General features: G+C 41.5%; 3 protein-coding genes across 3 annotated transcripts in view; 2 read left to right on the forward strand and 1 right to left on the reverse strand.

The window, feature by feature from the left end:
* Nucleotides 1-1238, forward strand: part of pkd1l1 (polycystin 1 like 1, transient receptor potential channel interacting) — a 20857-nt gene extending 19619 nt beyond the window's left edge. Inside the window, exons 52-55 of the mRNA XM_013915182.1 lie at nucleotides 100-264; nucleotides 455-607; nucleotides 723-820; nucleotides 923-1238. Coding sequence (XP_013770636.1) covers nucleotides 100-264; nucleotides 455-607; nucleotides 723-820; nucleotides 923-1139 — 633 coding nt within the window. The 3' untranslated portion in view covers nucleotides 1140-1238. The remainder of the gene's footprint in view (nucleotides 1-99; nucleotides 265-454; nucleotides 608-722; nucleotides 821-922) is intronic.
* A 1660-nt stretch (nucleotides 1239-2898) lies between these two features.
* Nucleotides 2899-6692, forward strand: pdia4 (protein disulfide isomerase family A, member 4). Its single transcript, XM_005722511.2, has 10 exons — nucleotides 2899-3233; nucleotides 3496-3670; nucleotides 3849-4054; nucleotides 4138-4276; nucleotides 4365-4570; nucleotides 4680-4838; nucleotides 4988-5139; nucleotides 5385-5541; nucleotides 5659-5892; nucleotides 6005-6692. The coding sequence occupies exons 1-10, from the start codon at nucleotides 3158-3160 to the stop codon at nucleotides 6418-6420; spliced, it is 1920 nt and encodes a 639-aa protein (XP_005722568.1). The 5' UTR covers nucleotides 2899-3157; the 3' UTR covers nucleotides 6421-6692.
* A 72-nt stretch (nucleotides 6693-6764) lies between these two features.
* The window catches only part of si:ch211-217a12.1 (alanine aminotransferase 2-like), a 13903-nt gene continuing 2492 nt past the window's right edge, over nucleotides 6765-18175 (reverse strand). The window contains exons 3-12 of the mRNA XM_005722512.1: nucleotides 14439-14528; nucleotides 13764-13872; nucleotides 13447-13580; nucleotides 12815-13058; nucleotides 12535-12614; nucleotides 12187-12323; nucleotides 11530-11704; nucleotides 9647-9802; nucleotides 9449-9561; nucleotides 6765-7267 (exon numbers count right to left, since the gene is read on the reverse strand). Coding sequence (XP_005722569.1) covers nucleotides 7177-7267; nucleotides 9449-9561; nucleotides 9647-9802; nucleotides 11530-11704; nucleotides 12187-12323; nucleotides 12535-12614; nucleotides 12815-13058; nucleotides 13447-13580; nucleotides 13764-13872; nucleotides 14439-14528 — 1329 coding nt within the window. The 3' untranslated portion in view covers nucleotides 6765-7176. The remainder of the gene's footprint in view (nucleotides 7268-9448; nucleotides 9562-9646; nucleotides 9803-11529; nucleotides 11705-12186; nucleotides 12324-12534; nucleotides 12615-12814; nucleotides 13059-13446; nucleotides 13581-13763; nucleotides 13873-14438; nucleotides 14529-18175) is intronic.

Raw genomic sequence — 18175 nt, forward strand, 5'->3', positions numbered from 1 at the left:
GGTTGTAAAACTTGTTGTCAAAAGGTTGATTTCTGTGATAGACAGCAACCCTATCTGAGATCACCTCATTGTTCTGTAAGAATCGTGTCTTTCTTGTAGGTGATTGGTGTGATGTCCTCACTGGTTAGAAGTGCCAGAAGATCTCACAACAGGAGGAATTTGATCACCATTGCAGAACTGGCAAACTACATCAGACTGAGGGTCTCTGAGCTGACTACTGGGCAACATGAAGAAGCACGAATTGATAACCATACAGAGGGGAGGGTAAGTAGCAGTTTCAAAAAAGAAGAAAAAATGCAGAACAGTTAGCTTGCTTTATGTAGTTAGATATAGCTTGAATTTAAAAACACTCCGATTGTGGTCAGTAGCTCTTGTTTTGTTCCTAGAAATGTGCCAGTTGACTAAATTATTTTGATTCCTTCCAATATAGAAATAGACTTTTCCCTTTTTTCAGGCCTACTATCTCGAGGAGTGTGAAAGTTTAGTGGACGAACTGTTGTTCAGACTCAATGCCCTCTCTGACAGCCTGCACCTCAAAGCCCATCGCTACAGGAAGGAGAGTCCTGTCATCTCCCCCACACCAGAGCCCTCCAACATGGACTCACAGGTGAATCCGTCTATATATGTGCCATACAAATAAACTTTGATTGTTTAAAGACACACAAAAAAATAAATTTAAGGAGTAAAATCAACATATTTGAAACTCTGTGTGATTCTATTAGGGCTCAGCAAGGTCACAGATAATCATGAATGGCACACATTCAGATGAGCAATGTTTGTTAAATCTGGGAGGAACCCCAACTATGTCTCACCTGTTCAGGTAACAGAAATAGAAAAGGCTTCACCCAGTTTGTAGGTATTATTTTTAAGCAGGTACTAAAGGTGAATAACGTAATCATGTGACTAACTATAACACTTATAGGTCCCAGGCTAACAAGGACATCCTGCAGCAGAGGGGTCAGACTGGATGTAACCCCTCCTCCAACTTTGTTGTGGCATCTGATGATAGTTTAAAGGGCAAAAAATGCCCAGAGTCAGCCGGCAAAAGTCAGACCGCCTACACAACTTCACCACCAGAGGTTGTGGTGAAAGTTCTGGTCCATGAAGACCCTGGGAGAGCAGTCCCAGATAAACACTAGAGTCCTCATGGAGATAGCAAATCATGAATTCATTGTTCACTCTTATATTTGTTAATTGTTGTAAAGGCATGTGGAATAGGACAGCACGACATATGCATAACAAACCTTCTACTTCTTTTCTTCTTGGTATCGAGGTTGTGGGTAAAAGTCATGATTAAAATGTTTGAAGCAACAAATCTGCTGTTATTAATATCCATCCATCCATCCATCTTCATCCGCTTTATCCGGGGCCGGGTCGCGGGGGCAGCAGCCTAAGCAGAGAAGCCCAGACCTCCCTCTCCCCAGCCACCTCCTCCAGCTTATCCGGGGAAACACCAAGGCGTTCCCAGGCCAGCCGAGAGATATAATCTATAATCTATAATCTCTGTTATTAATATTTTTGTTTAATTTATCTACAAAAAGGTACATTTAACTTGTTATTTTTACCCAGTAGTAGCATAACTTTTTAAAAACTTGTTAGCACAAAAGTTTGTAACCCATCCATCCATCAATCTATTTGGAGACAGTGGCAGTGACAAAGCTTTTTACTGCACAGACTCTGGAAGTTTTTCACTCTGAGCCTGAGATCTGCAAAGTCAGTGGTCTCTTTCTACAGTTAAAAACTCGTCTTTTTAGATTTGTGTTTGGTCAACTTTTCTTTTTTCTCTTTTTGATGTTTGTGATGTCTGTCTTGAAATGTGCTGTACGAATAAAAGTTTTGCTTTCTTACAAAAATACAAGAGGTTAAGCTGGAAGTGACAGAGCTTAACATGGTCAGATTTTCATTGTAAGTGACCAGAATTAACATGACTAGAAATGAGGGCATCAGAGGGACAGATCAGGTTAAGCAGTTTGGACAGCTTGGACATGCACGGAGAAGGAACAGAGGCCAAAGGATTCTGAAGATAGAGGTGACAGGCAGGAGGAAAAGGGGAAGACCAAAGAGTAGTGCTGTTCAATACTCCAGATTTTGGTATCGATCCAATACCAAGTAAACACAGGGCCAGTATTGCCTATGTCGATACTGGCTTGTCGATACAAGCAACACAAAAGTGTTCAGACATTTTTCATAGTGCATCTTTAAGGTATACTTGTTCATTTCTAAAACAAAAACAAACCAACAATAACAATTCATTGGGTTACATACTGAACTCAGAGGACAGAAACAAAGTATCAATGCTGTTGACTTAATATCAGTCCAGTATAAATACCAGATTTCAGCAGTGTTGATATTTGGTATGGACATTTGGAACATTTATGGAAGTAGGGAAGGAGGCCATGCAGAGGGCTGGTGTGACAGGGGAGGGTGAGATGCATGGAGGTAGATTAACTGCTGTGGTATCCCATAAAGGGAACTGTCGAAAGAAAAAGAAGTGGAGTTGGAACAGTAAGATATGAAAATGACCCTTATGGGTTTCTGTTGTCTTCAACACAGGAAGCTGTAAACATGTAAAGACAGATCACCAGGCCATCTCCTCCTGTTTAATGAATAATTTCCTCCCTAAATCCTCTAAACATCAGGCTAAAACAAGTCCTGTGCAGTGACTATTAATTATTTGTGTACCATATATATTTAAGGTACTGTTAACACTCATTTAAAACATGAAAAATACTTTTAAAATTATGAAACTAAACAAACAAACGCTTTGAAAAACTTTGCCGTGAGCCAGAAAACAGTAAACAAAAGCATCCAATAGTATCTGTCAACGTTTCAGCCTCAGGAATTGAGTGGCGACGTGTGATTGGAGGACAGTCGATGATGGCGTCCAATCACGACATGGCAAGTCAGACAAGTTCCAGTACAGGGGAGGAGGAGGGGGTGGTGAACTGTGTGCTTTCTGAAGGGCTAGTTTGTATGAAAGGTATGCTAAAGGTTGGTGGGGCCACACATCAGTATTGATCCGGGCGGCTGATCTGTGCAGCCCGCAGTGTTTTTGATGACATTCATCAGCCTTTTTTATTAGCTAAGTTAATTAGCCGGCTACTCGTGATCGAGCAGCAACAACGGTTGACGCGGGGCCGTATCATCTGTGGACACAATGAAGAAGCTTGCTCTGCTGCTAATTGTGCTGCTTGGCGTTGCACATTTCGCGACTGTCAGCAGATGTGAAGAGGGTGAGTGTGGGCATTTGTACAACCCTGCAGCTGAACTATTTATTGAAGTAGGAAGGTCTGTTTATTGGGTTAAAATTAACGAGCTAATTAGTGTAGTTGTGTTAGCTTGCCAGCTAACAGGACCGCTAATGTCAACACACTTGAATAAATGCACTTTAGGGTCTTCACTGAATGCACGCAAGAAATGAATCCAGGCTGTGGTGGATCTGACACGGACTGAAATCAGTGTGTGCTCTGTTTGCTTGCTTATTTGGTGTTTTAGATGTTGAAGAAAGCAAAGAGGAGACTGATGAAGAGGACAGTGACGATGAAGAGGATGATGAAGACGACGATACAGAGGTGAAAGAAGAGAACGGGGTGCTGGTGCTCACCGACAACAACTTCGACACCTTCATAGAGGGCAAAGACACGGTCTTGGTGGAGTTTTACGCTCCATGGTAAGTTGGATGTGCCAAACTACTGAAATCCTTATGAGTCTGAGTGAGTTGGAGAAACAGAAGAAGCTCTGATTGTTTTCAAACTGTAACCAATGAGCCATGCAAACTTTACAGCGTGCCTCTTCCTGTCTACATCCTGTTGCATTATCTGTGTCCCTTTGTTTTTGGTATACTTTAGGTGCGGTCACTGCAAGCAGTTTGCCCCAGAATATGAAAAAATTGCCCAGACGCTCAAGGAGAATGACCCTCCTATACCTGTAGCCAAAGTGGATGCGACAGTGGCCAGTGGTCTGGGGAGCAGGTTCGATGTGTCTGGGTATCCCACCATAAAGATCCTTAAAAACGGGGAGCCTGTGGACTATGATGGAGAGCGGACAGAGAAGGGTAAGAGTGGTTCGTCCAGTCTGAGCATCATTTTGTTAAACAAATGAAGCACCGGCATGGCTAATTTTATCAGTTTCCTGCAGCCATTGTGGAGCGTGTTAAAGAGGTGGCTCAACCAGATTGGAAGCCCCCTCCTGAAGCCACACTGGTGCTGACCAAAGACAACTTTGATGACACTGTAAATAACGCAGACATCATCCTGGTGGAGTTCTACGCCCCATGGTGAGTCGGTTATGAAGTACTGGTTAGATGCCATAAACTGTAGATGGTCTCTGAGGGGGGGAAGTAATAAACTAATTGTCACCTCCAGGTGTGGACACTGTAAGCGTCTGGCTCCAGAGTATGAGAAGGCGGCCAAGGAACTGAGCCAGCGCACTCCTCCCATCCCTCTGGCCAAGGTGGACGCCACAGTGGAAAGCGAGCTCGCCTCACGCTTCGGGGTCACCGGCTATCCTACTCTGAAGATCTTCAGGAAGGGCAAGGTGTTTGAATACAACGGACCCAGAGAAAAAAATGGTAGGTCACAAAATGTGTAGTATGTATACTGCGGTTTGGCACAGCATGTACATTTGGCTTCTTTTCATCCTCTAACAAAGCTGATCCATGTCTTCCACCTTCTCCATAGGGATTGTTGACTATATGAGTGAGCAGGCTGGGCCGCCCTCCAAGCAGGTACAGGCAGCGAAACAGATCCAGGAGCTCATCAAAGATGGCGATGATGCTGTCATAGTCGGAGTGTTTTCCAGCGAGCAGGATGCAGCCTATGACATCTACATTGAAGCTTGTAAGTAATTCCATAAAAATAGCGTACAGTTTTTTGGGTTTTTTTTTTTCCCCTCACATCTGGGTTTTGATATCACTCATCTTCAGTTCTCTGGAGTTCTTTGGGATTTGCATATGTATTAACTGTATTCACTGCTGTTTGGCTTGCAGGTAACTCGCTAAGGGAGGACTTCACTTTCCGTCACTCCTTCAGTGCCGAAGTGGCCAAACTGCTCAAAGTTTCTCCGGGTTACGTCGTTATTGTCCAGCCTGAAAAATTCCGCTCCAAGCACGAGCCATCGTCTCGCACGTTTTCAGTCAAGGTGGAGTCTTTTACTTCCAACAGATTGTTGTGACTGATTTGAATTTTGTTTCAGTGTGTATGAAACTCATCAGCATTGCAAATGGCTGTGCTTTCGTTCAGTCACCGTTGGTGCATAAATGCACTGCATCGCCTAGCAGCAGCTATCGTTTTGATTGTTGCACTACTCTGATCTGCAAATGTCAGCAGTGTTGCTTTGGGGGGGGAAAAACATTTGACATCAACACGTTCTTCTTCATAACACAGGACTCGACGGTGGTGTCTGACGTGCAAGAGTTCTTCAAAAAACATGTAATTCCTCTTGTGGGACACAGAAAACCAAGCAACGATGCTAAACGCTACACGAAAAGACCCCTGGTGGTTGTGTATTATGGCGTTGACTTCAGCTTTGACTACAGAAAAGGCGAGTAGGGTGGAGGAGTCATCTGTTTACACTTGCAACTACTGTGAATAGCAGCAACATTCATGCGGGAGGAGTTCTGTGCTGTAACACATACGCCTTGTCTCCTTTCACTTTCAGCTACGCAGTTCTGGAGGGGCAAGGTGCTCGATGTAGCCAAAGACTTCCCAGAGTATACATTTGCTATCGCTGATGAGGAGGATTATGCGGAAGAGCTGAAGGGCCTGGGCCTGAGTGAGAGCGGAGAGGAAGTGAATGTGGGAATTCTGGCAGATGGAGGCAAAAAATATGCGATGGAGCCCGAGGAGTTTGACTCAGAAGTGCTGAGAGATTTTGTCGTGGCTTTTAAGAAAGGCAAGTGCTAAAAATCTGTGTGGGGTTTTTGCATGAAGGACTTAACTTGTTCATTTAGAGTTTGTATTGACAGATGTGTAAACTTCACTAAAACTCTAAATTTTGTCCACAGGAAAGCTTAAACCCATCATCAAGTCCCAGCCGGTGCCAAAGAACAACAAAGGACCTGTTAAGGTGGTTGTAGGAAAAACTTTTGACAACATCGTCATGGATACCCAGAAGGACGTCCTGATCGAGTTTTACGCCCCCTGGTGCGGCCACTGCAAGAAATTAGAGCCTGATTATTTGGCTCTGGGCAAAAAGTACAAGGGTGAGAAAAACCTAGTGATTGCCAAGATGGACGCCACAGCCAACGACGTACCCAACGACAGCTACAAAGTGGAAGGCTTCCCCACGATATATTTCGCCCCGAGCAACAAGAAGCAGAGCCCCATCAAATTCGAAGGTGGTGACAGAACAGTAGAAGGGTTCAGTAAGTTCTTGGAGGAGCACGCCACAAAGCTATCACAGAAGAGAGACGAACTTTGAACTTCCTCTGAAAAGTAGCAAAGAACTCTTACCGTGCTTGTGCAGAGTTTCAGAGGATGCTGACAAAACCTCTGGGAAGGTGAAGGGAATGCAGTAATTAAACAAAAATGGTGTTACTGATTTGCTGCGATGGTTTCTTTTCAATCATCCTTTTAGTTTGTGTTCATTCCAAGATTCAGGTTTCTTGTTTCTGAAAGCATGTAAGCACTGTTCAAGATTAATCCTTTTTAAATAAAACTGAAAATGCTGGCACATTTGCAGGCCAGCGCTGAGACGTGGCTCTTTGTGTTTGTTTAATGGATACAAGTCATGCCAGAGAATGTGTTGCAAATATAGGAACAGGCACTGCACGCAGTTTCAGAAAACAAGTGTTTGGTTTTAATTACATTTAAGAACAATTAAAACAATTACTAAATACAATTGGCTACATTCTGAGACATGTGAACAGCCCAGAGAGTACGCCTCAACGTGGCAGGGGCATAAAACAGCGGTTAGTTAATCAAGTAATCCCTTAAAATGAATTGGCAGGAGAGGGATGCACCAGCAGAGTAAGAAACTGCAGAGACAATCAGTACTATCATCAGTTTGAACATTTAAAAACCTGCAGGGCAATACTTTAAGAAAGTGCATCATGTAGTGAAACTTATTGACATCATCTTCATGTGCTGTACGAACATGAACGGGCTTCTGCCTCAGTCACGTAAAGGTACTTAATGATACTGGCACTGAACTGTTGGTTCTTGAGATGTGGGACCATTAAGAAAACTCTTGTGTGAAGCGCAACTGGAACTCCCGGATCTTCTGCAGTACCACCTTCAGCTTCTCAGTTGGCGGCAGGATGGTCATTCTGGACGGAGAAAAGGTGGGTTCAGATTAATGATAAAGGTATCGGTAGAGGTGCTGTAAAACTGGAAATCAGATTTACGTAATAGAAGGACGGTGCAAACAATCAGGCTTTATCCAACAAAGCTTTTTGTTTTTGGATCAAGGAGTATTTGTTAAATACTGTTGGCCACCAGAGCTACCCCTCAGCCTCCTAGTAGAGGTGCAGGTGTAGTATGCATTTGAAAATCCTAGTTCCCGTTCATCTTCAGTTATCATGTTCACAAACCTTGTGTCCACACTGCCTGCCCTGCCTGTGTGGCAGGGTGAGGATAACACCTCATCAGCTTCATACAGCTGAGAGGTAAAAACTGCAATGAATTACGCTTTTTTTTCCAACATGTTTTACAAACTACATTATTTTGACTAGTTTGTTTTCATATAAATGCACACTTTGCTTAGACTTAAACCTGTGTGACTGTAAACTGACACAAGGTGTCACCGCTGAGCCATAAATTAGTAAGGTAAAACTTTCTCCATAGTTAAATCAAAATGTTTACATTATGAACTGACTGAGCAGGTACTGACTAGTTAGCTGCAGATTCGGATTGAGTTTCAGAGTGCCAGCTGCCTCTGTGCAGCACAACTGAAATTCACAGTTAGATGAGTGATAAGCTTATGAGGCACGTGTCACCGCACGCACAAGTGAGCCACAAAGTGAACAGGATCACAAACTCTCCTGAAGTCATGAAGTGTGTGTGTTTGATATTGTAAGATAGAGAAGTTTAACTTCTCAAACTTCAGGATGGAAGGGAGACAAATAGAACAGCAGGGGGCGGTAGTTACGTTTGACTAGTACAAAAATTACCTCCTAATCACTTTACCTTGACCTAGATGAAAAAATGTCATGATGTCAAGGAAAGGTGTAAAATTGATAAGAAATTTGATAAGTGCGTAGAGAATGAAACCGCATTAAACCACAACCGAATCAAACTAGACTAACGTCACACTGGGTGCTGTGGGGTTTAAACCAATCCACACGTTTTTACCCCACCGATTTAGTTAGGTCATATAAATGAGAACTGATGAAAATTACTACTTCATTACAAAGGTTGGAATTTTTTAGAAAAACAAAGACATAGGGTCAGTATTCTGAGAGTACTTTAAGTTATCTAATAAAATACCAGTATCTGGTGTCCCTGTATTGATACAATATTGCCACACAAAATATCACCGCTGCATCAATTTCCCCCCCTCACCCCTAGTTTATACAGTGGAAAGGTTTGTAATAACGCAGAGCTTCTCTGCATAAACCCTGCACACCACCACCTCAGTCTCAGCCGACGGGACCTCACACAGAGCCCGGGAATTTGTATCAGAGACTTTGTCCTTTCATGAAAACCACTGATTCCTTTTCAGCCTCTGCTTGAACTACATTGCTGTTTTCACAAAGAAACACATACTTAAGGCCTGCGTTTACACTGTGTTATTTTGGTCCGACTCCCTCCTTCACTGGGTCTGCTGGCTTTTGAGCCACAAATCTGCTCTGCTCTGGGCACAATGCTGGTTATTATTGAAATGAACTGGCTGTGTATGTAAATTAGTACACCGTTAGTAGATGATCCTGTGATTGCGGCATCAAGCTAATTTGCCTCGCTTAGTAAATGTCCCTCATAGCCAAACAATGAAATAAATCTAAATAAATAAATAAAGTGTATTATTATTCTTTTAAGTTTTACTGCTGCAGAGTGTAAATAACTCCTCACCAACTCCTTTTCTAGGATTTCTATGACTGAAAATTCCCTCCATCTAGCTCTTATCCCATATTTTTTTTATTAATTCATGATCATTCAAAAGACCCCCCCACCCCAGAAATGAACGTAAATCATACAGACACACTTTAATTATTATTGCTCACAAGTTAGATTTAAAGAGCTTACACAAATCTACATTTTTTATGCAGGGCAACAAATTGACAAGAAGGAGATTTACTAGTTCAACTGTGGGTTTAACAGGCTTGTGTTTTTCATAATATATCAGTATTTTGTGCTACAGAAGATAATAAAGGAAACACTGGAGCTCTTTTGCTCAGATAATTCCAACAGCTCCTCCATCCATATACTTCCAGGTCACTTCTCTCACTTTGAAATCTTTCTAAGCAAAAACTATTTGAACATACTCAGCGTGTGAATTTAGCCATACTGACCTGAAGTGGTAGGTTCCCTCTCTCTGACCAAAGCCACTTCCTGGTACCAGACAGATTCCCTCCTCATCTAACAGCCTCATACAATAGAACATGTCTGGAACCAGGCCCAACTCCTGCACACACACACACCTTATTTATAAGCAAAATTGCCTGCACACAAGAGTAACTCAAGGGATGCAGTGGGTGTATCGAGCAGACCTTGGCTTTGTCAATGGCCTTCTGAGGTAGAGTGATGCGAGGGAAGGTGTACATGGCTCCCTGGACTGGGTTACAGGTGATACCAGGCACTGTGTTGAAGATCTGCTCTGTTAGCCGGGCCTTCTCGGCCAGAGCTGATAGCACTGCCGTCCGCTCCTGGAGGGAAAACAAAAGGTAAAACTGTCAGCATTATATGAGTGAAAGCCGTTTAAAATAAAATACAATGCTACTATGTCAGCCCATGTTCACATGATACTATGTACTGTTTTAACTTTGGCGTTCATTTGCCAGGTTTTGGTGAAGTACCAACTATGATTATTTTGTATTCTGCATAAAATAGTAAGGAAAGATACTGGGTAGACAAAAACATGTATATCTGGTTTCAATGTGTAATTCAGGACGTAGGCTTTGAATCTAACACAAACAATCGTTTGTTTACCAGCCCCATTGTGGCCAATGGTGGCATACCTGTATGTAGCCATCCATTCACTACACAATAATTGAAGATCAGACTTTCCCACAGCTAAAACTCGCAGCTACACACTGCAACAACAAAGACAACTGAAGGTTTGCACTAGCTATGAGCACATTAATGATGATCAAGCTGTCTTTCAAGTCCTCACTGAACACATCGAGTTAATTACTCACAAAGCAGGCTGGAAAAACCAACCTAAGAGAACCTCTGTGACATTGACTTCTCTAAAAGCTACTCGGGGTCAGGTGTACCAAGTAAGGAGATTAGATTGGAAGTGTGAGTTGCAATAGAGGCCTTCCCAGCAAATAAAGCAACTCAAAGTGTGGTTGTGAAAGTCTGCCTAAGAAAGACCAGTGTGAACCGAACCTTGATTACAACAAGGTTTAAAGCATTACAGATCTCCGAAAGTTAGAAAACAGTTACAAAAGCCTTCGCAAACACCTGGGTGTAATGTTCACTTTATATTTTTACGAACTGCATACAAGGAAGGTAATTCAAGACTGCTGCTAATCTCCCAGAAAAGGGTACTGAAAGATCACGCCAAGAGCACAGAGCGCAGTCTTGAAATGGGCGAAAACATAACCAAGTGTAATTCAAAAAAAGGTATGAAGCAATTTCTGCACCTTGCTAGAAGACAACAGACTAAATAAAATGTCAATGGACAACATGAAAGAAACTACTGCTTTTCAAAAATAATGAGTTTTCAAAATATAATATTAATGTTCTATAAAACTTTTAGACAGCAAACACATCACACTAACACCAAAAGTTCATCTTAACTCTGGATCATGAAGCATGGAGCAGAATGGTTACAGGACATTTTGCTATCTCAGAACATGAATCCCTTGGACTCATTGATGAAACAATAAATTTTTTTTACAGGCGCCTCTCGGGGCAGTAGTCCATGACACATCCAAGGGTTATGTAATGCATAAAGACAGTAACCAAAAGTCCAACATAAGTAAATCAACAACAGTGGAAAATAATTGAAAAAGATGGAGCAGCTGAGATGAAGTAACCAGAACAGGGCAGCTCAATCCGGACACCACAAATACTGATGAAATAACAGGAGTGTTTTTTAAGGAATGATTCAAAAACCTTTCTCATCATTGTGTAAGTCTCACAAACAGCTAAAGAGAACATCTATGGGAGTTACCAGTTTGCATTCTTGTTTAGTCAGATTGTGGTCATCTATAATTGAGACTTAATGAAGACCAGACCACAATGAGTAGTCAGTTTAGAAATCCAGAAGATGTGAAACAAAACAGCTCTGATTGTATGTTCAAATTTCAAAACCTGATCTGACTGAGTGCCACCTGAGAACTTTATCAAACCTAACACAGCTTTTGTGTGTAGATTAGGTGAGGCGATGTTTGCACTAGTTAATTCTGTTTGCATACACTCAGACCTTCATAAAAGTGGCATAAGAGGGCTCATCAGGCTGTGGGGGGTTCACCACGAGATCCAGTAGGGCCTGTCCGGGGACTGGTGGACACAGACGCACAGACACTAGTTTTATGAGTTGGGCTTTCACTTCAGGGTCCAAGTTGATGACCTCCATGTATCCTCCACGGAATCCACACCTAGAAAACAAACAGAGACAAGAAAGGTAAAGTTTGCTCTAACTGAAGGAGATGTACACGTCAGCAAGGATTAACAACTCCAAGGACCATTTTCAGCTGCCCTGCCTTGTTTATTGGTTTTAGTTGAGGTGCATTACTAATAAGCATCTGTAAAACTCAACCATAAACCCCCAATGAAAACGTGAAGTAATTATGTTGAGTAAAATGCAGCTGAAATATATAAAATCAAAGGTTTATTTATTCAAACAATGAATCATTAAGAGAATATGCTTTGTATAACCAGAAAAGCAATCAAGTCAATTTCACTTAATCAGATACTAATAAATGTAAAATTTTACATTGTATATATGTAACAAAATTCTTTTTTTTAGTGTATTTTAATCTTGTTTACTGCTTCCACTCATATTTACTGGCTTTCACTTTATTTTCTTTATATTTATGGCGTGTGCATGTGTGTGGCTGTATCTGTGTGAGATACTCACTCTCCCATGTAACATTTGGAGGTGGAGTGGAACGAAGCCATTTCCACTGTGTTTGAGTACTCCGGTCCCATCTCAAACAGAACTTTCTTAAAAGAGTGAAACTGGCAGCCCTCTGCGTATACATTATCCTGGTAGACCTAAAAAATAAAATAAACATGGCTTTATTAACATTAATAACACTTCATTATATTATAAACATCAAAGACATTTCTCTCACACCCTTTTGATGTATATGATAAAATATTAGCAAAGTAAAAGAAACAACTGCTGCAGTGCAGTAAGTTTGAAAGAAACCTTTAAAGCGTAAAAGTTTGCACTCGGACACAAAACAGAATGTGAAATACGTACTTCATCGGCCATGAGGAAGAGATGTTCCTCTTTAGCAAATCGGATCACATCTTCGATGCACTGCCTGCTCTGGACCTGACCTGTCACACAGGGCAGAGAGTTTGATAATTAGGAGAAGTGTGTGAAGACAGAGAATAAACTAAATGTCTTTGAAGTCTTAACTGTCCAAGATCAAATATTATTGTTAACTAGGTTTGGTTTTGGTCCACACATACACAACAAGACTCTAAAACATCAGCAGCTTCTTAACGTCACATGGAGAAACTGCAAAGAGGTGTACCAGTGGGGTTTCCGGGGTTGATGATGCAGAGGACACGAGGATTGCAGTGCTCCCTCGCGGCACTGAGCGCTCTCCTGAGCTCTGTGATGTTCAGACTCCAACAGTTGTCTTCGTCCAGGTAGTAATTTATCTGGACAGCGCCCAGGTCTGCCAGGGCAGCTGAGTACAGAGGGTACTGGGGGATGGAGATCATCACTCCTGTTCGGTCACGACCCTCCCCACACACCAGCAACTTCAATATGGTCTTGGATTGGAAGGTGTAAAGAGAAAAAGGAGGAGAGTGGAGTGTCGTTATTATGGAGACTATGTATGGACTGTTGGGTTGATTGTGTACATTAAAAAGAAGAGTACAAACAATCAATTTTGTTGGGAGACAAACGTTAACACCTACATAGAAACATATTGGGGAAAAACAAGTTTCATACTGCAGGATCTTTAGTGCAGGAGTTAGGGTATTTTAAGGTCATTCAGCAGCCTGATTGGGTTGCAAAAAAGTGAGAAAGACAAAGGTCTGTGGGTGGAGTAGTATTAGAGATGTACAAAGTACAGATAAGTATATATTTAACAAAAGCTGACTAAAGCACCTGTCCTCAGTTGCCATTTGTACAGCAGCAAAGTGAGTCAGCACATACCACAATGGCATCGCTGGCCCCAGTGGAGAGGTAGATGTTGTCGGGGTTGGAGGGGATGCCACCGTCTCTTTTCTCGATGTAGCGTGCCACATCCTGACGGATGCACTCGATCCCCTGGCTAGCACTGTAGGCCCCTGATGATATGACAATGAACTTTGTTTAACAAGTAACATATTTAGTTGACCAGTTTACACAGAAATCAGACTGTCCAAATTAATGATTGATAAGCAGACAAATAGACGTAGATGCTAGTGACAAAGGTGCTGAAGGACTGGGACAGAGAATGTGGTTGGTGTAGTAAGGGGGAGTTGTCTGACCGATACTGTGGCCTCCGCAGGCCTCAAGAATGCGCCGTGCTCTTTGCTTGGCATCCTCAGGAAACTTGCTATCTTCCAACAGTGCTGGATAAGCGCAGAGAGCCAAGACCTGAGAGGAAAAGAATAAAAATCACTACATATCCCACAACTGTGACCACTGTGACTTATTCAATCTGTAATTATTTGCAAAGTTAAGCATTTATTGTTCATGTTGTTTAATTTTAAATCCAATATCGAAAGTTACACTAAAATGCCACCATTAAGCTTCTATTTGAGTATTTTATCTCAGTGCTGAAAGTACTGTGTTTATGACATAGACATCTATGGCTTTTGGGCATCTGGGGGAAACCCAGAGGCCCAAGAAGAACATGGAAGCTTCATATGGTTTAAACTGAGAACCTTCTTGCTGTGAGGTGACGGTGCTAGCCACTGCACCGCCATGCTACACCAGTTTCATAATATATGACCTAAATTGCAAGACTAACAAGGAGCTGGCCACTAAATATTTCTTCAGCGGGAATGTGTTGCTTCAACATTATTTCATATGTGGCTTTAGGGTTGTTTTGGGTTTTCTGTCATACAGTTTTGTTTCCTTCTGTAATTATGAGTCTGTCCTACTTAGCAAAAACACAGGCATTAACAGATTGTAAGCTTTAACCAAGAGAGTGGTCTAACCTGTCTGAAAAATGTAATTGGTTTCTGACCCATAGCGTGGGCGTCACCTATGTTGGCCTTGATGACTTCTGTGAAAGGTTTCTTCGCTCCCTGGAACAAAACAGAGAAAGGTACCTGATATCAGTGACTCAACAAAGTGTGAAAAAAAAAAGTTTGCATTGTTAATTCTAGGAACATATGCTCACCAAACAAGTTTGGACGTGTAAAAAAGGAGTAAGTGAGGAGGAAACAAGTGAGCAAAGGTAAAGCAGAAACATTACTGTTTTCCCTGTCTTTTTCTCCGTTCCTTCTTTTGACATCCAACATCAATCATGGTTAAAATGATTATGGTTATTACATCATAACTGACATCTGGAGAAGAGCAGATGAAAAGCATACCCGGCATAAGAGACTCTTTGTAGGGAGAGATTAAAACAAAGACTCATAGGAAGCAGGATTGAGAATTGCAAAGTAATCACCTTTGCTGTGCTCCTAATCTGAGCAACCTCAGGTTATAGTTTACAAGCATATAACTGATTACTACACATAAAATCTCAAACTACTAAATAATAAAGTCTGTATGAGAACGGGATCACCATTTCAACACGATCACAAGAGAAGGTTTTCTTTCTGACAAGCATGTCAGACATTTAGGCTACCTTCACACTGCAGGTCTTAATGCTCAATTCCGATTTTTTGATCAAATCCGATTTTTTTTGTCTGCTTGTTCATACTACAAATAAAATGCGACAGCAAACGCTCCCTAGTGTGAACGCTCAAAGCGGCCGACATGCGCAAAAGAAGACATCACACACAACGCGCTCTGTTTAGACTCAGGGCAAACAGTATTGTTTGACTGATGGCCCTTAATATAAAGACTTCGGACTTTACGTTTCCCAATTTTTGCTTTAAGTAATGTAAATAACCTAATCATGATCCTTATTGCTGTTTTAGAGAGGAGCGGTGCTTCAAAGGATAGTTGCAGATTTCTGTCAGAATCTGCAGATTATACAGTATAAATAAAATGTTCACGTTGTCTTCCCAACAGTTTCACTGACATCTACACGGGATGGCCAGGAAGCATTCGCGATGTCTTCCCGGGCGCTTCTCCGGCGTCTGTCTTGTGTCAGTGACGTAAAAGACGGATTTAATGCGACGTGACCGTTCAAACAGCAGTCGCTTTCTAAAACATCAGATATGTATCGGATTCAGTACCACATACGAAAGTGACCCAGATCGGATTTGAAAATATCGGATTTGTGCCGTTCACACTGTCATAGCATGATCGGATATGGGTCAAAAAAATCGGATTTGATGCGCTTTCGCCTGCAGTGTGAACGTAGCCTTAGTCACCAGTCCTGAGCGCTAGCATTTCTTTGCCCTTTAAGCACTGGTATTGTCATGTAATCCTTTAAAGCAATAAAAGCTTGTACTTGCTGACACCATAAGAGTAGAAAGCAAGCCAACCATGAATTATGTTTTTTTATGTTTACTTCCACCCAAGCATGTTTAACAGAGCCAGGGGTTCAAATGTACAGGCTACACTTGTCTCAGGAGCTGTAAGAATACATGTAATCATTAATGAACACACTAATGTCATGGAATTTACAACTGCAGTTAAAGTCAGTCACCTTGTCCTTCGATATTAGGCTTATCTTCTTTTTTCATGTGCAATGTTTGCTTTTGGTTACGGTTTTAGCTGCAGTGCCTTTAACTTTTAAGCAGTGTTGTCTTTTTCATTTTCCCTATTTGGTTTGCTCTTCTTTTGAAAATTTTGAGGTTATCGGGAGTCAGATCATGGTGGCAGCAGACCAAGAAGGATATTCTAGAGGCCCTTACCCCCAGCAACACTTTCCATTTGCTCCTGGGGGATTCTGAGGCATTCCCAGGCCTGATGAGATAATCTCTCAAATCAGAAGTCCTTGTATTCATCTCACATAGAGCTTTTTGTCCCCTCATAAACCTCACATGGATCTTCTCACCATTAGAAGTTTTTGTTTTACAAAGGCTCTGGTACAGACTGTAGTTTGGGCTGCAGCGCAAAAGTGCTGGCCTGGAAGGGCACAGTCCTGCTGCCAGGACTACCAGACACACAAAAACGTCATTTGCTATTGTTGATGTTGGGGTTTCACTCACAAATTGCAGGCTGAATCCAATTATAAGACACTCTTGAATCCTCTTCATTTCATTCCTCTATTTATCCAAACCATTTTCTGCTTCTGTCCACCTCATTGTCCACCTTCATTTTATTTGAGCCCTTCCTCGTCAACTATTTCACCTAACCAAATTATGCACACGCTGGTCTGGAGCCCATTTGTCTATTTACTGATCACAACATGCACCACCCTTTGCTGTTAATTAGAGGAGGACATGTGATAACAGATGTCCTCTGTTACTTTGGACAGCCTGGGCCAGTCATAAAACTAAAGTGAAAACTGTACTAAGCCTTCACTGAAGGTTTGTCTGAAATACAATTAGAAAACTGCAAATCCCCAGTTTGTATTGCATTGTGATATAAACACAACTACATAGTACATCCACACTTCACTCAAAGGGGAACAGTGGTATATCCTTTTTCATAACTGTAGGTAAGAGGCAGGGTACATCCAGTCACCAAACCATCAAGAAAGACAACCACACATTCTCATTTGACGCCTATAGCCAATTTAGAAATCCATTTAACCTGAGAAGCATTTGTTTGAACTATGGGAGGAAGTCATACAAGCACAGAGTGAACATGCAGTACACAAAAAGGCCCCAGCGTACCAGGAGGCTCAGCCCAGGAATGTTCTTGTCGTGAGGCGACAGTATCCGTGCACTGCTGTGATGCCATTTAACTTTACCAAACACTTCCACAAGTGGCCTTTAATTAGCATTTCAGGCAAGGATACAACATTTTATTATCTAGTAATACAATAAAAAAAACACACACACACACACAAAGAACATAAAAAGAAAAAAATCCACAGAGCAGTTCCAGAAGTACATCTGGAGCTTACTGCACCCTGTTTATGTAAACTGTCTTTGTGGTTCTGAAATTCAGGACATGCTGTTCTCATTCTACTGGCTCGCACCAATTCTTGCACCTCCCAAAAAATCTTGGGAACTTGTTTTGTTTTCTGCAGAACTGCAGCCACTGTCTATTCTGAAACCTGCCTCAGATGGGTTCTACACGGCTTTTCCTATATGTAATTCCTTACCTCAAGAGATTTTGGACTTTCACCAGTGAAAGGCTTCAGGTTTGAACATATTAACCATTTATAAGATAATTAAGACAAAACACAAGATTTCTGTTAACCAAAATTACCAAAAGGATAATTTTAATCTATGAAAATGATTGGGCATTGTTTTTATCATGATGAAATAATGTTACGTTTCACTACATTTCTAAATAGCTACAGAAAGAAAACAAAAATTGCTGGTAAACTCAACCCAACATTCATTTTGGGTCTTATTTACTTCTTAACATTCACCAAAATAAGTGGACTATATTGTGGTAATATACACCTTACCTTACTGTAGTTTAAGTTGTCCTTTGGGTTAAACAACTACATACACACAACAAACAAACTGCTGTTTACATTATTCTTGCCATGATTCACTGTGCTCTACATGACAAAACAGCAAGCAACCAGCCTCTAAGTTCAACTCAAAGTATTTTCCTTGAAACCAAGTCACTATTAGTCATTTTTGTGTCCTTGAATAATATCAAGAGCAAGCTTTCAAATGTCCTTTGAGTTAGGATTTTGTCAGATAAG

Source organism: Pundamilia nyererei, unplaced genomic scaffold, assembly GCF_000239375.1.
Source record: "Pundamilia nyererei isolate P.nyererei 1_Seehausen unplaced genomic scaffold, PunNye1.0 scaffold00007, whole genome shotgun sequence".
Lineage (NCBI taxonomy): Eukaryota > Metazoa > Chordata > Actinopteri > Cichliformes > Cichlidae > Pundamilia > Pundamilia nyererei.

What these genes read in the sequence shown, in the direction of transcription:
- pdia4 (XM_005722511.2), top strand. Translation starts at nt 3,158, where the DNA reads ATGAAGAAGCTTGCTCTGCTGCTAATTGTGCTGCTTGGCGTTGCACAT. An exon ending in GTGGAGTTTTACGCTCCATG is followed by an intron (nt 3,671 to 3,848) that starts GTAAGTTGGATG and finishes GGTATACTTTAG; the next exon opens with GTGCGGTCACTGCAAGCAGT. An exon ending in TGGAGAGCGGACAGAGAAGG is followed by an intron (nt 4,055 to 4,137) that starts GTAAGAGTGGTT and finishes AGTTTCCTGCAG; the next exon opens with CCATTGTGGAGCGTGTTAAA.